At 39.7% G+C, this 13,024-nt stretch overlaps 1 protein-coding gene across 6 annotated transcripts in view; it reads right to left on the bottom strand.

The window, feature by feature from the left end:
- Positions 1 to 938: 938 nt before the first annotated feature.
- The window catches only part of Ttbk2 (tau tubulin kinase 2), a 98,319-nt gene continuing 86,233 nt past the window's right edge, over positions 939 to 13,024 (bottom strand). For 5 of the 6 annotated variants that reach the window (XM_051183612.1, XM_051183615.1, XM_051183613.1 and 2 more), the window contains 2 exons: positions 10,564 to 11,831; positions 939 to 5,018 (listed from right to left, as the gene is read on the bottom strand). In XM_051183612.1, coding sequence (XP_051039569.1) covers positions 4,556 to 5,018; positions 10,564 to 11,831 — 1,731 coding nt within the window. In that variant the 3' untranslated portion in view covers positions 939 to 4,555. Of the gene's footprint in view, positions 5,019 to 8,146; positions 8,271 to 10,563; positions 11,832 to 13,024 lie in introns of those variants that run through there. The other variant, XM_051183616.1, reaches the window with a different exon arrangement.

Raw genomic sequence — 13,024 nt, 5'->3', positions numbered from 1 at the left:
ATCCTATAATGCATTTGGATTAAATCCTAAATAGCTATTTTGCAAATATATTGTCTATGGAACCAAGTTCAAGGAAGTTTAATAGTACAATTGGTTGCAACTATCCTATTGCCTCAGTAAAAGAGACGCTAAATGAACTATCCCCAGAAACAATATCCCAACACAAAACAGAAATAGGCACATTTTAAAATATAGAATGCAAACAATCCTTACCTGAATAAGACAGAAGAAATAATTCTTTAAAATGTGCCATGTTTGATAGATACAAAAGAATGAGAGGGAGTATAACGTACAATATACATAAATGTATGAAAACAAAATATAATTTAAAAAAGAATGTAGTTTTGTTTTGTTTTTTGACATCACTATGAAGGTGGCTGGAGAAATGGCTCAAAGGTTAACAGCACTGACTTAGTTCAATTCCCAGCAACCACATGGTGGCTCACAAGCATCAATCATGAGATCTGGTGCCCTGTTCTGGCATGCAAGCAAATATGCAGACAGAGCACTGTATATGTAATAAAAATAAGTAAATAAATTAAAAAAAAAATCACTATGAAGCTGAGGCTGGCTTCAGAGTCTCTTCCATCTTCCCACATCCCTCAAGTATTGGGTTAGAAACATGAGCTACCACACCTAGCTAACAAGTTTTTAAAAGATGAACAACTTTGCTCTTCAAGGCTAAATCTTGATTATCTACAAATATATTTTAAGATAGCATTTTCAAGATGCATTTTTTTCCCTTAAGCCACTAAGTTTTCTGCCCTTGAAGAAAGGCACCTGTTTGTCATCAAAGACTTAGCTAGCTATCTGGTCTAGGTTTATAAAACATGCAGCAATGTACCTTTTTCTTTGTACAATGGATGCAATCATAGAAACAGCCTAGGAATCGCAGCTGGGAGGAAATCTCCGGTGCCTGCTGAATCCCCTCAAGTTTCCACAGTGGCCAGGAGTAAAATAGACAGACATACTGTATATGTAGAACACAAAATCAGCATACAGTGGCTTAGTATGCTAGAGCAAATAATGTAAAGTGGATAATGATGACAATGGGCCTTTAACCATTTTGCTACTTTTTTTTAGGCCTTGATTAACTTGTTAGGCAACTTTTACCAAAAACATTCATTGCAAAGCATGCAGCTAAAAAACTAAAGGTAACTGTGCTCCTGTCTGCAAGGCCAGCACAGGATGGAGATTAATGTCTGGCTGCTGACAGCTTCATTGCAAGGGGACTTAAGAATCTATATCTTAATGTTGAATTGGATACGATCCAATTTCCTCCTGTGTACACTATCCATTGAAGTCAAACATGTTTAGGCTGTACAAGATTCCTAGGTATGATTTTAATATTTCAAAAGCAATTAAGAAAGCTTGAAGGTCAGTAGTATAATTTTGGGGCAACATTACCTAAAATTAAGAACTAAACTATTGGTATATCTATTTTTTGCTCCAATGAAATAATCGCAGAGATGAAACAAGGCAAGGGTGGGCATGAGTCAGTAACCTGTGCAGATGGAAACCAGGAGGTATTTGTTTTCCAAAAGGTAACTTAAGTTTGGTTTCACATTACTTTTGCTATACCTTCAGTCATGTTTCTCACCTTAAGTAAAATAGCTAAACCATTTATATTTATTTGGATGATCTATATGCTATCAATAAAAACCTCAAAATAAGGAACTGAAAAGGCCAAATGGAAACAAAAGTTTTATTCTCTGGATCATACTCCTGATCCAAAAGTGTTGCTTAAGGTTGCCAACTTCCATTTTTAACCTGAAAGAAATGTAACATCTAAAAGCACAAACTATGCTTTTTAATCTCTCTCTCTCTTTTTTTGAGGGGGTGAGGGATGGAGGTAGAGTTTCTATGTGTAGCCCTGGCTATCCTGAGATTCACTCTGTAGACCAGGCTGCCTCTGCCTCCAGAGTGTTGGGATTAAAGGTATGTACCACCACCTTGGTTCAGCTTTTTAATCTCTATATCAGAACAGCACTTAATAAATGGACCTACTGATACATAAAATAATTAGTCCATTTTCTTTTCTTCAGAGCAAAAACATCTTTGGTTGGCTATTTTCTCTACATGCAAAATAAAACATTCTCAGGTAATGAGGCCATTTGTCTCTGGATTTTGATGGGTTTGTTAATGACATGTAGAAAAGGAAGCAACACATTAAAAGGTGGGAGGAAACAAAGAAACTGAGACGGAAAACATCCTGTGTCATGCTGCCCATCACCTTGGGATTTGACTATCAGTAGAGAAATTTAGGAAGAAAAAGGCTGGGCTGTTTTAGCTTTCCCAGTGGTTACTATTAGCACATTTCTGACTAGAAAGGTCAGTATGAAAGCTGGCTACTTTTAGCATCAGTTAGCTAATGTAACAGAAGAAAGATAATTTCTTAATTATCTTACATCCTATCCCCACTCCTATTCAAAAGAGCAACATGAAAGAGGCAACTTTCAGGAAATGTTTTAAAAATCAGCTGATGCCAGATCCATAATTATAATGCCCATTGATCCACTCTAGCCATAATGACAGAACTATGTGGCTAACATAAGTAATCTTTGAGCCTGTATTACAAGCATATCCTTTTAAAATTTTCACCTATTAAAATACTTTTTAAATGAAAATTAAGTATCTTATACCTTGGCTTGTTAAAGGCTGCCAACTGTTGCACTATGTTCCTGGAAGGCAAGAGGAATCTTAGGTGTCACATGCCCAGAACATATTTTCAGAAAATGAAGATGGGCAATGCCCAAGTGTACAGGAGGCACATAATAGAAAAGGAATTTTATCATCTAAGGATTTTGAAATTACAAATGCAGAATGAGAAAGAATGGATTTATATAAGCATATGTCTCTATATTTATAAATATTTATATAATTTACCATGAAAGACATGCAAGTAGTATTGCAGCAACTGTTCTACAATATAATACACAAGGGTCAGTCTCCAGTATTACAATTGTAATAGACAAACAGTAAATTTGCCTTATCTGCTGCACTGCTCTGGAATGCTTGAACCTGGAAAGGAATTGGATTCCACACTACGCCACATTTCTCATGGAGACCTTATGTCTCAGTATAGTGTCCCAATTTTGAAAAAGCTCAGCACAGAAAACAAGTATAGCATCAGGGCAGCTAGAAGCAGCACTGGAACATGCTCACTTGGTGCATTTCCTTCTCCCCCACCCCTACCTCAAATTCATCTGTTTTAGGTTTGGCAGCAACACAAGGTCAAAGAGAAAGTAGATGTTTGTTAGAAGGCAGAGATTTCAACAGCAGGCAGATCAATTTCTCTGACCTCAATAAGGTTTTTTATCATACTAAACATTCATAGGGCGTCAAATAGCCCACTTAAAAAGTCTGGTATTCTTTAATTTGCCTGATTTTTGCTAGAAAGAGAGTGAGGATAAAACAAATATGATCATCCTTACAACTTTATAAATTGAGATTATATGGAGATTGGGCCAAGAATGAGAAGCCCAAGCATTAAACAACACAAGAACCAAGTAATAAAAACATTGAAAGAAAACTATTTAGCCTAATTTATTTCCCCAGATATTCATTCCTTATTGGCTTAATGTATAAAATACAAAATCTGAAGATTATAAGCCTCCATAACATAGTTAATTTCTTTCTAAATTTCTAAAAAACATATGCCATATTCCGAAGTGTTTTGCTTTCCTAGTGCCATCTTGAAGGCTAGCACTAGAGAGCGCGGGGAGGACATAAAGGAAGCTTTCTCCTCTGGTCAGTCTCCTTCTACAAGGAGATGTAATCAGGTCAAGGGATGCTTCTACCTTTAAAGACATTGTCCCACTCTCTCTCCATCTCCAAACATGCCTGCCCAAAACAGCTCTAGCTGGACATTGTTTTCCTTTCTGAGATAAAAATATATGAGTTAAAAACTGCGGCTCAAAGGAAAATAGCAAGGTTTGACTAAATAAGGGCGACTAGATTTTAAAGTGTTAGTGTGTGCTGCTGAAACCCTTATTAGGGTGCATTGTTAAAATAAGAGGTAAGAAACAATTTTAAATGAGTGGAATGAGTGGAAAGAAAGGTGTGGATTCACTAAATAAGCACACAAACCAAATATACCCAAGTACTAGTTTCCTGGCAACAGGCTTCTTATATATTTGAATGTCTGCACAATGACTTTCCAAGGTTAGGAAGTTGAAAATAAAAATATCAAACACTTTTGCTATACTCTTTGAGTAGAGGATTAACAAATTAGGCAAAATCACTTAAAATCCCATTCTATTTCCTATCGTCAACTTCCTATTTCAAAGGCAGCTACAAAACAAGAGCTCATTTAATGAGTTTCTTCCCCTTGGATTTTGCTGGACTGAAGCATTTGACTCCTGGTCCGCTTCCTACCTGCCCTATTCCTTAGTATGTAGATAGTTATGTCTTCTTATAAATAACTGATCATGTTACTTTCTTTTGCAAAAGAAGATCAACACTGATTGTTTGAAACAGACAGTACAGGGAGACACATGCATCAGGTCTAGGAGGAAGATCTCACACCTTTCCCAGAGATACAACCCACTACTTCCTATCTGCTGAGTTTACTGGCTGGCTTACTCTTCCCTGGGGGAATTTTAGAGCTGGCTGAGTGGTGGTGGAGGCTACCAGATCCTTTTGGGCCATTCTTGCTGGGTTTGCAATGCTCTTGTTGGCAGGACCTCCTGGAGGATGATGATCCTGAGTGGCTTGGGGGTGACTTGCTTCTCCCCAGATGTGGGGACGAACTCCTCTGGTCATGGTGGGGCCGTCCAGCCCTAGATGGTGAGGAACTAGATGTTCGAGGCAAGGATGAGCTTCGAGGAGAGGCACTGGGACTCCTGCGAGGCACGACTGGACTCTTGGGTGGTGTTTTTGGATTGTGAGGAGATCCTGGGCTCTTGGATTGAGTAGTACTCCGGGGTTTCTGAGATCCATTTTGAAGAATTTGGGCCAGACGAGAGAAAAGGTCTGAGTCAGAGTTACTACTCCCTAGAACTTTATATCTGCGTAGCCTTAAAAGAATAGAGAAGAATTATTTTTTTTTTTGAGGCAGGACCCCAAAATTCATTATAAGTGTGTCTAAAAATTACAGTATCTCAAAGCATAATGTTTATGAAGTATGTCAAAATACAAAATGGACACTGAGTTTTTCTTTCACATATATGGTGTATGTGACACTGGACAGATTAACATCTGCTGTGTCTCTTTTTCCTTTTGATTAATGTTTGTTTCCTTTGACAAGGTCTTCCTATGTAGCACACACTCGTCAGGAGCTCAGTATGTATCCCAGGCCAAGCTGGCCTTAGCTTGACATTTTCTGCCTCAGCTTTCCAGGTATTAGGATTATAGGTATCCATCATCTCTTAGTTTCCATCATTCCTGGACAAATCTACCTTGGTTTGTGTATTTTTAAAAATCCCAAGAGGGGTCAAGGGATGATTTGGTGGGTAAAGGCTCTTGCCATGAAGCCTGGTGATTGAGTTGATCCCTGAAACCCATGGAAAGATGGAAAGGTAGACAGAGAACCAGTTCCACAAGGTTGTCCTGTCATCTCCACACATGCATGGTGGCACACTGCCCATCAGTCATCCAACACACACACACCTCATCACTCTTCCAACACACACATTGCCCATCACTCATCCAACATGCACTGCCCATCACTCATCCAACACGCACTGCCCATCACTCATCCAACATACACACTCACTGCCCATCACTCATCCAACACACACACTGCCCATCAGTCATTCAACACACACACACCTCATCACTCTTCCAACACACACACTGCCCATCACTCATCCAACACACACACTGCCCATCACTCATCGAACACACACACCCCATCACTCATCCAACACACACACCTCATCACTCATCCAACACACACACTGCCCATCACTCATCCAACACACACACTGCCCATCACTCATCCAACACGCACTGCCCATCACTCATCCAACACACACTGCCCTTCACTCATCCAACACACACACTGCCCATCACTCATCCAACACACACACTGTCCATCACTCATCCAACACACACACTGTCCATCACTCATCCAACACACACACTGTCCATCACTCATCCAACACACACTGCCCATCACTCATCCAACACACACACTGCCCATCAGTCATCCAACACGCACACTCAACATCACTCTTCCAACACACACATTGCCCATCACTCATCCAACACACACTGCCCATCACTCATCCAACACGCACACACAACATCACTCTTCCAACACACACTGCCCATCACTCATCCAACACACACACTGACCATCACTCATCCAACACACACTGCCCATCACTCATCCAACACGCACTGCCCATCACACTCATCCAACACACACTGCCCTTCACTCATCCAACACACACACTGCCCATCACTCATCCAACACACACACTGCCCATCACTCATCCAACACACACACACATAAGTAAAGACTTCAATCTTTAAAGGGTTCTGTTATGTAGTCAGGTTAACTAGAATTTCTCTTACTTCAGAGCTTCCCAAATGCCATCATTGCCACATCTAGCAGTAATCAAGGTTTTGTTTGTTCTTAATGGTTTTCAGATACAGACTCTCTAAGTAGCCTGGCCAGGCTGGAACTTACTATGTAGGTCATTCTTGCCTTGAACTTGTGATTGTCCTGCCTCAGTCTTCCAAGTGTTGGCATCTGTATGTACTATCACACTCGGTTTTATAACCACTTATGGGTTGTCTCTCTGTACCATCTTTATTAGTTTAACCCTTAAAGTCTTAAGCTACTATTAATAACATGGTGGAACTTTAAGTCTGACTGGCATTCAAAGGTAGGGCCTTTAAGAAGCGAGATTACATGAGATCATTAGGGTAGAGCTTCTATATTAAATCCTGGTGGTTTTATGAGTAAAAGGATACTGACATATGTAGAGATACGCAAGTGTTCATGCCACCATGTGTTGTGACTAAGGGGGTGGGGGATACTTGCCATGACACTGTGCTGTGCTACTTGGAATTACAGTGAACTTCTTTGGAATCTCATTCTCCTGCTAAGTTAGCCTGTCTCTGATAAATGATTATAGGAACAATAAGCTGACCAATATTTAAGGTTTTAAGTAGAGAATATGTATTATTAGGGACATTTTTTGATACCAGGAACCTTTCCCACCTCGAAAATAGCTGCAGTGAAGAGTCTGTTTAGTGTAATTATTTTAGGAATCTGAAGTGCATTAAAAGCTTGCAATGCACAGGGAAAACTTGGACTATAAACTGCAGTTAATTTTGGTCAGTTTCAGATTTTGGCAAGGTAATAGCTACCCATCCCACCTTCAGCCCTGAGGCAGTCAACTGTGTAGTAGTTTCTAAAGCAGTCTGCACACAACTTTTAGGAATCTGGGTAGGTAAAACAAAACACCAAATGAAAAAAAAAGTTCTTATACTATAGATACAGCTCAGACAGTGCTTCCAAAGGACCAGAGTTTAGTTATCAGCACCCACATTGGGCAATTCAAAACCAGCTACAGGGGATCCAACATCTTCTTCTGACCTCTGAGGCAACCTGCACACATACTCCTCCCCCAGTTAAAAATAAAAATAAAATCTTTGGAAGAAAGATTTGTTTGGAAGCTCTGTGTTCTAATTGCTTTTTGTCCCTACCTCCCATCCCAGGGTCTCATGCATCCCAGGACAGCTATGAATGAGGCCAACATATTTGTTGAGGACAACAATAGGTTGATAGCCATGTGCATAACACCAACATGAGCTTGAAATTTTATCAGTTCAAACTAGGAAATATAATTTTCTCAGATGCCTTGGGAGTTCAACATTTGTTACATTTTTTTCTTTTTATGAGAAAAAGACATAAGCTAACCTGAATATAATGCTGAACACAATAACAAAAGCTACAAATTAATTTTCATTCTGCTCCAGTTGGTACTGTTCCTCTAAATTTCACGATTAATGTGTAATTTCCTCATTTTGCAAGTTCCAATGGTGCTATGCAAACTTTTTCTTGCTACAGCTGAGAACTCTACAAGGTCTTGATCCCTTATGCATACTAACCAGATCAACTATCAAGAAATTGTCTAATGATACAAATGACTTATGCTACATCATTCAAAGTGATAGATAGGATGGGACATTTCAGAGACTGGTATATTTTTATTTTTATAGTTTTAATCTTAGGAGTTCAATCATATGGTGGTAACTTCAAAGACAATGGTCCCACTGGCTGAAATAATTCCTTTTATTCTGCTGGCTTAAGTCTGAAAAAAAAATAACATTAAACTTTATTTTACTGTGCTCTAATTTTTCGTTGCTGTTCTCATGATTTGTAAGAGTGGCCACCCACCACATGTGCTTGTATGCATTACTGCAAGCCCTCTTTTTTGTGACTGATATGACTTTCAGTGTTACAAAGTATTAGTATCTTCTCACTCTGCCTCTACTTTTCCTCTTTTCCCTTTAGGAAGCTAAATATTAAAGTTAGGACAGGCCGGAGAGATGACTCAGTGGGGAAAGGTGATTTACCTCCAAGTTTGCTAACCTAAGGTCATCCCACAGGACCTACTTGTGGAAGAAAAAGAATCAACTCCCTCAAGTTGACCTACAGTGCATGTGGGCACCTGCGCGCGCGAGCACACACACACACACACACACACACACACACACACACACACACACACACACACAATTTTTTAAAAGCATATTTGAACAGTGAGAAGAAGCAGAAAACAGTAAGATAGGAAAACTGATATTGAACCTAAATAATAGAAAGACAAAAGATTAAAGAGAGTAAGGGACTAGCAAGCAGACTGATGTGGCACCACAGGAATTGGAGAAGGACAAGAGAAAAAAAGTGACTACCCGAAGAACAGCTGAAAACTCCCCAAGTTCAATTAAAGACAAGATATAACATCCAGTGAGCTCAATGACTCCAAAGCTACCTAATCACAGACCATCAAACCGAGACACAATCAAACTGTCAAAGGATTCTTAGGAGAACCAAGAAATAATACAGGGAGTCCTCAAAAACTTTTCTGAAACATCAGAACTTCTGGAGCTCAAAGGGCAGTGGTCTGAGGACCAAGATATTTAAAGCTCTAAGAGAACTGCCAACCAATAATCTTGTGTTAAGAAAGTATCCTTCAAAGATGAGGGAGAAATGAAGATTCTGTGAGTTAAAAAGCTGAGGTAGGGGCTTGGCAATATAAATGAGAGGTTTGTACTTAGCATGAATGAGGCTCTGGGCTCAATACCCACCATACTACATATCTACTTATGTTACTACCAGACCTGCCATAGCAATGCTGGCTGAAGTTACTGCAGGTTGAAATGAGAGGATACTAGACAATAACTTGAAGCCATATAGAGAAATGATCGAGATCTGAATAAAGATAAATGATTTAAGTCAATTATAAAAGTGATTATTATTCTCACAGCTATTTATAACTTTTTGTTTTCTGAAGGATTTAGGAGACTAATACATTTATAAAACATCTAGTTCTTAAAGTACAATGTGACTATTGCACATCTATAATCCCAGCAGGAGAATCAGGAGTTCAGGAGAATCAGGAGTTCAAGGCCAATTTGATCTATATAAGCGCTTATCTCAAAAGCAAAACTAAACAATTACAAGCTTATGTTTGGGGACATAAAATGAAGATGTAATCTTATGATTTGACCAAGTAAAAGGAATGGGAATGGAAACTTAAAGGGGCACAGTGGAATATTTTGGTATTACACTGCCAAAAACTCAATTACAATGCTGGAACTACAAGACAGTCTGTGTACTTCAAGTTGACCACAATGAAAATGAGCATAATAAACACAATTGGAAAAATAAAGGAATTTACTGTCTTAACACACACACCAGATAGACAGGAAAGAAGGCATACAATAAAGAAGGAACAATATGCTTTAAGACAGGGCTAGCAAGGTGGTACAGCAGGAAAGGTGCTTGTCAACCTGACAGCCTGAGTGGATCCCTGAGACCCACAAGGTGGAAAGAGAGGACCAATCCAACAAGCTGTCCACTGATCTCTGCATCTGCAAAGGCATGCTCAGATACATACACACAAATGTAAATAAATAGATTGTTATAAGACCACTGTAAAATAAACTCCAAAAGTCCCCTTCTATCTTTAAAAGGAAGAAAATTCTGCTTGATGCTAACATGAATGATCTTAATGACTTTGTGCTAAGTCAAATGAGTCAGCTACAACTGAACAAATACTATATATAGATTCTATTACTTCTCAAAGTGTTTATAACGACCAAAACCATAAAGAAAATCAACAAGTGATGGTCGCATGGCAAAATTAACAAGAGTTAATGCCACTGAAAATACACTTCAAATGAGTAAGATGGTAAATTTTATGTTGCCACAGTGGAGAAAAAGTGCTTTAGTCTGGGTCAATCTGTACTTGCCCTAATGCTTGTGGAAGGGAGAAAAGAAAACACGCTCAGAAGAAATGCTACTACTGATGTCTACCACACAGTAAAGCACACTTGAAAACATTAGTACACACTATACACATAGAAAACATGAAGCATTACCTGGCTTCTACTCCAGGCCTGATTGGTGGCTTTCCTGGTGGTGGCCGAGGCAAGAACTGAGGTGAAGCTGAGCTATTAACTTGATCTGTGCTGACCCAGGAAACTGGCCTTGGAATCTTGCTCTTTCTAGACTGGGAGATGATGGGTGACAGACAGCCATCTTCAGCTGATCTACTCAGGTGGGAATCTACTGCCAATCTGGAAAAGGGAGTGAAGACTTCCTCCTCAGAAAAGGGAACAGGGGCAGCAGCTAATTTCTCCTCTATTAGCTTATCAGAGGCACTTGAGAGGTCCCCTAGGAAAGACTTGAACTGCCTTTTTTCTACCAGAAGTTTGACTAGTTCTGGCTGGTAGGCTTTCTTCTGTAGAAGCTTTTCTTTTGCAGAGACTGCAGAGGATGACTCAAAAGTTGAGTCTATTTCTTGTGCTAAAACAGGGATCCGGCTGTGTCTGGTTACAAAGGATGACCGAAGCATGTCCTTCCGGGTGGGAGGACCATGCTCATTCTCTGGGACACAATGATATAGCTCTCCATTTCTAGGGACAACCTTTTCTCTCTTTCCCTCTTGGTGCAAAAAAGTAGAGAGGTCTCCCTGATGTCCTGGCAAGTCTTCACTCTTAATGTCAGCATCCTTAAACAGTTTGTTTTTTTGCATTACTGCCACCTGGCCTATCTGCCCTTCAGCATGTGGGTCAATGACTTGAGAAATTTCTGAAGTTCCAACTGCCAAAAGCTTCATTATCTCATGGTTTTTGTCTTGATTTGGCACCACACTAAAATTCTGTGTCTTTGATACATCAACAGGTTCTGTGGTAGCTGACTGATCCCTTTCTGTAGTTACTAAATCTCCTGGGAGAGAGATTTCAACACAATGCTGCCCTTTACTTAACTTCTCATCTTCATTATCTGAACCCAGAAGAATGCTTTTTTCCTCTGTTTCTCCAGGGAGATTTTCAAATTCTTTCACAACTAATCTATTATGGTCAGGAAGGTCTTTTGGTCCCAAGTCTTGAGATGTGTCACTGTCTCTCATGTTGGGTAACATGTCATGACCAATGTGATCTATCTGAAGTCCCAAATCCATTCTGCTTCCTCCACTAGGAAGTTCACCCTCTGTTACAACTAAGCCTGAGAAGTTTTCCCTTGGAGAATAAAGTTCCACAGTGGGCTCCAAGGGTTGAAGATCTTTCTTCTCTGGTTGTGGACCATAGTGAAAGCTCCCTGAAGTTGACTGTGTTGATGCCACAGAAGGTCTAGGAATTGTAATCTGGAGAAGCGGAGAGAAAAATATAAAACATCTAATTATATGAGATATCAATCAGATGTATAATTTGAGATGTAATACTTCAGATGAAGATGTTTACCCGATCTTCTCAACTCATACTAAATAAGCAACTGTGAATAAAAATGAAGGCTTCTGAGTTCTCCTCAAAGGAGCTGCACAGAAGGAAAAACTCCCTAGAGCTTCTCTGTGCTTGGCCCAGACTCTCTTGTAAATGGGTGGTCTGTGGTAAGTTAAATTCTATTATCCTTACACTAAAGTCAGTTTTATGTGAATGCATAAACTCTGATCACTTAATGAAGACCATGAAGTCCTAGGAAAACAAAACACTTTGTATCAGGAACATAATTAGATTTACACGCATGTAAATCCTGCAGACCAACCTAGGCAGAAATCATCTGACATATGAAGTAATTCTTAAATAGGACAGGCATGGTGATATATATCTGTAATTCCAGCTCTTGGGTGGTTGAGGCTTGAGGAATCTGAGCTCCAGGTCATCCTGATCTGTAAGATTTTGTTAAAATATGGCTAGGCTTTTAATCCTAGCACTCGAGAGGCGGAGGCTGACAGATCTCTGTGAGTTTGAGGCTAGCCTGGTCTACAGAGCGAGTTCTAAGATAAGCTCCAAAACTACAGAGAAACCCTATCTATGAAGGGAGGGGGAGGCAGACTTTGTTAAAATAAAAATAAAGAACTATAGACTCCTGAGGTATTTATTTATTTATTTATTTGTTTGTTTGTTTAGATTTTTGAGACAGGGTTTCTCTGGGTGTGTACCACTACCGCCCAGCTAGGGCAGGAGGATTTGAAAGTCATGCACACCACAGCCCGGGTCTGGGAAAGTGAGTCTGCCAAACACTGACAGGATGAAAAGAGAAAACCCAGGATCGAGAAGAGAAAACTAATTCAAAGTGTAGCTGTAAACACCTTAACCTTGAAGTTCAAAGACAAAACATGTTACCTATAGACTAAACAATGACTTCTCCATCTTTCATACCTTGAACTTCCATAATTGATAACTGTTAGTGCATAGTATCTTCATGCTTCAGTCTCTGGGATTAGAGGCAAGAGCAGAACCGCCATGCCCAGCGAAGGCACATTGCTTCTATATCTCCGCTTCCTGTTATTTACTTGTGTCGCCCATGCCTTTCTGAGTGATTTGTTTCCTTCAGTTC

The sequence above is a fragment of the Phodopus roborovskii genome, unplaced genomic scaffold (genome assembly GCF_943737965.1).
Source record: "Phodopus roborovskii unplaced genomic scaffold, PHOROB, whole genome shotgun sequence".
Lineage (NCBI taxonomy): Eukaryota > Metazoa > Chordata > Mammalia > Rodentia > Cricetidae > Phodopus > Phodopus roborovskii.
This window is presented reverse-complemented; position numbering and strand designations above follow the sequence as displayed.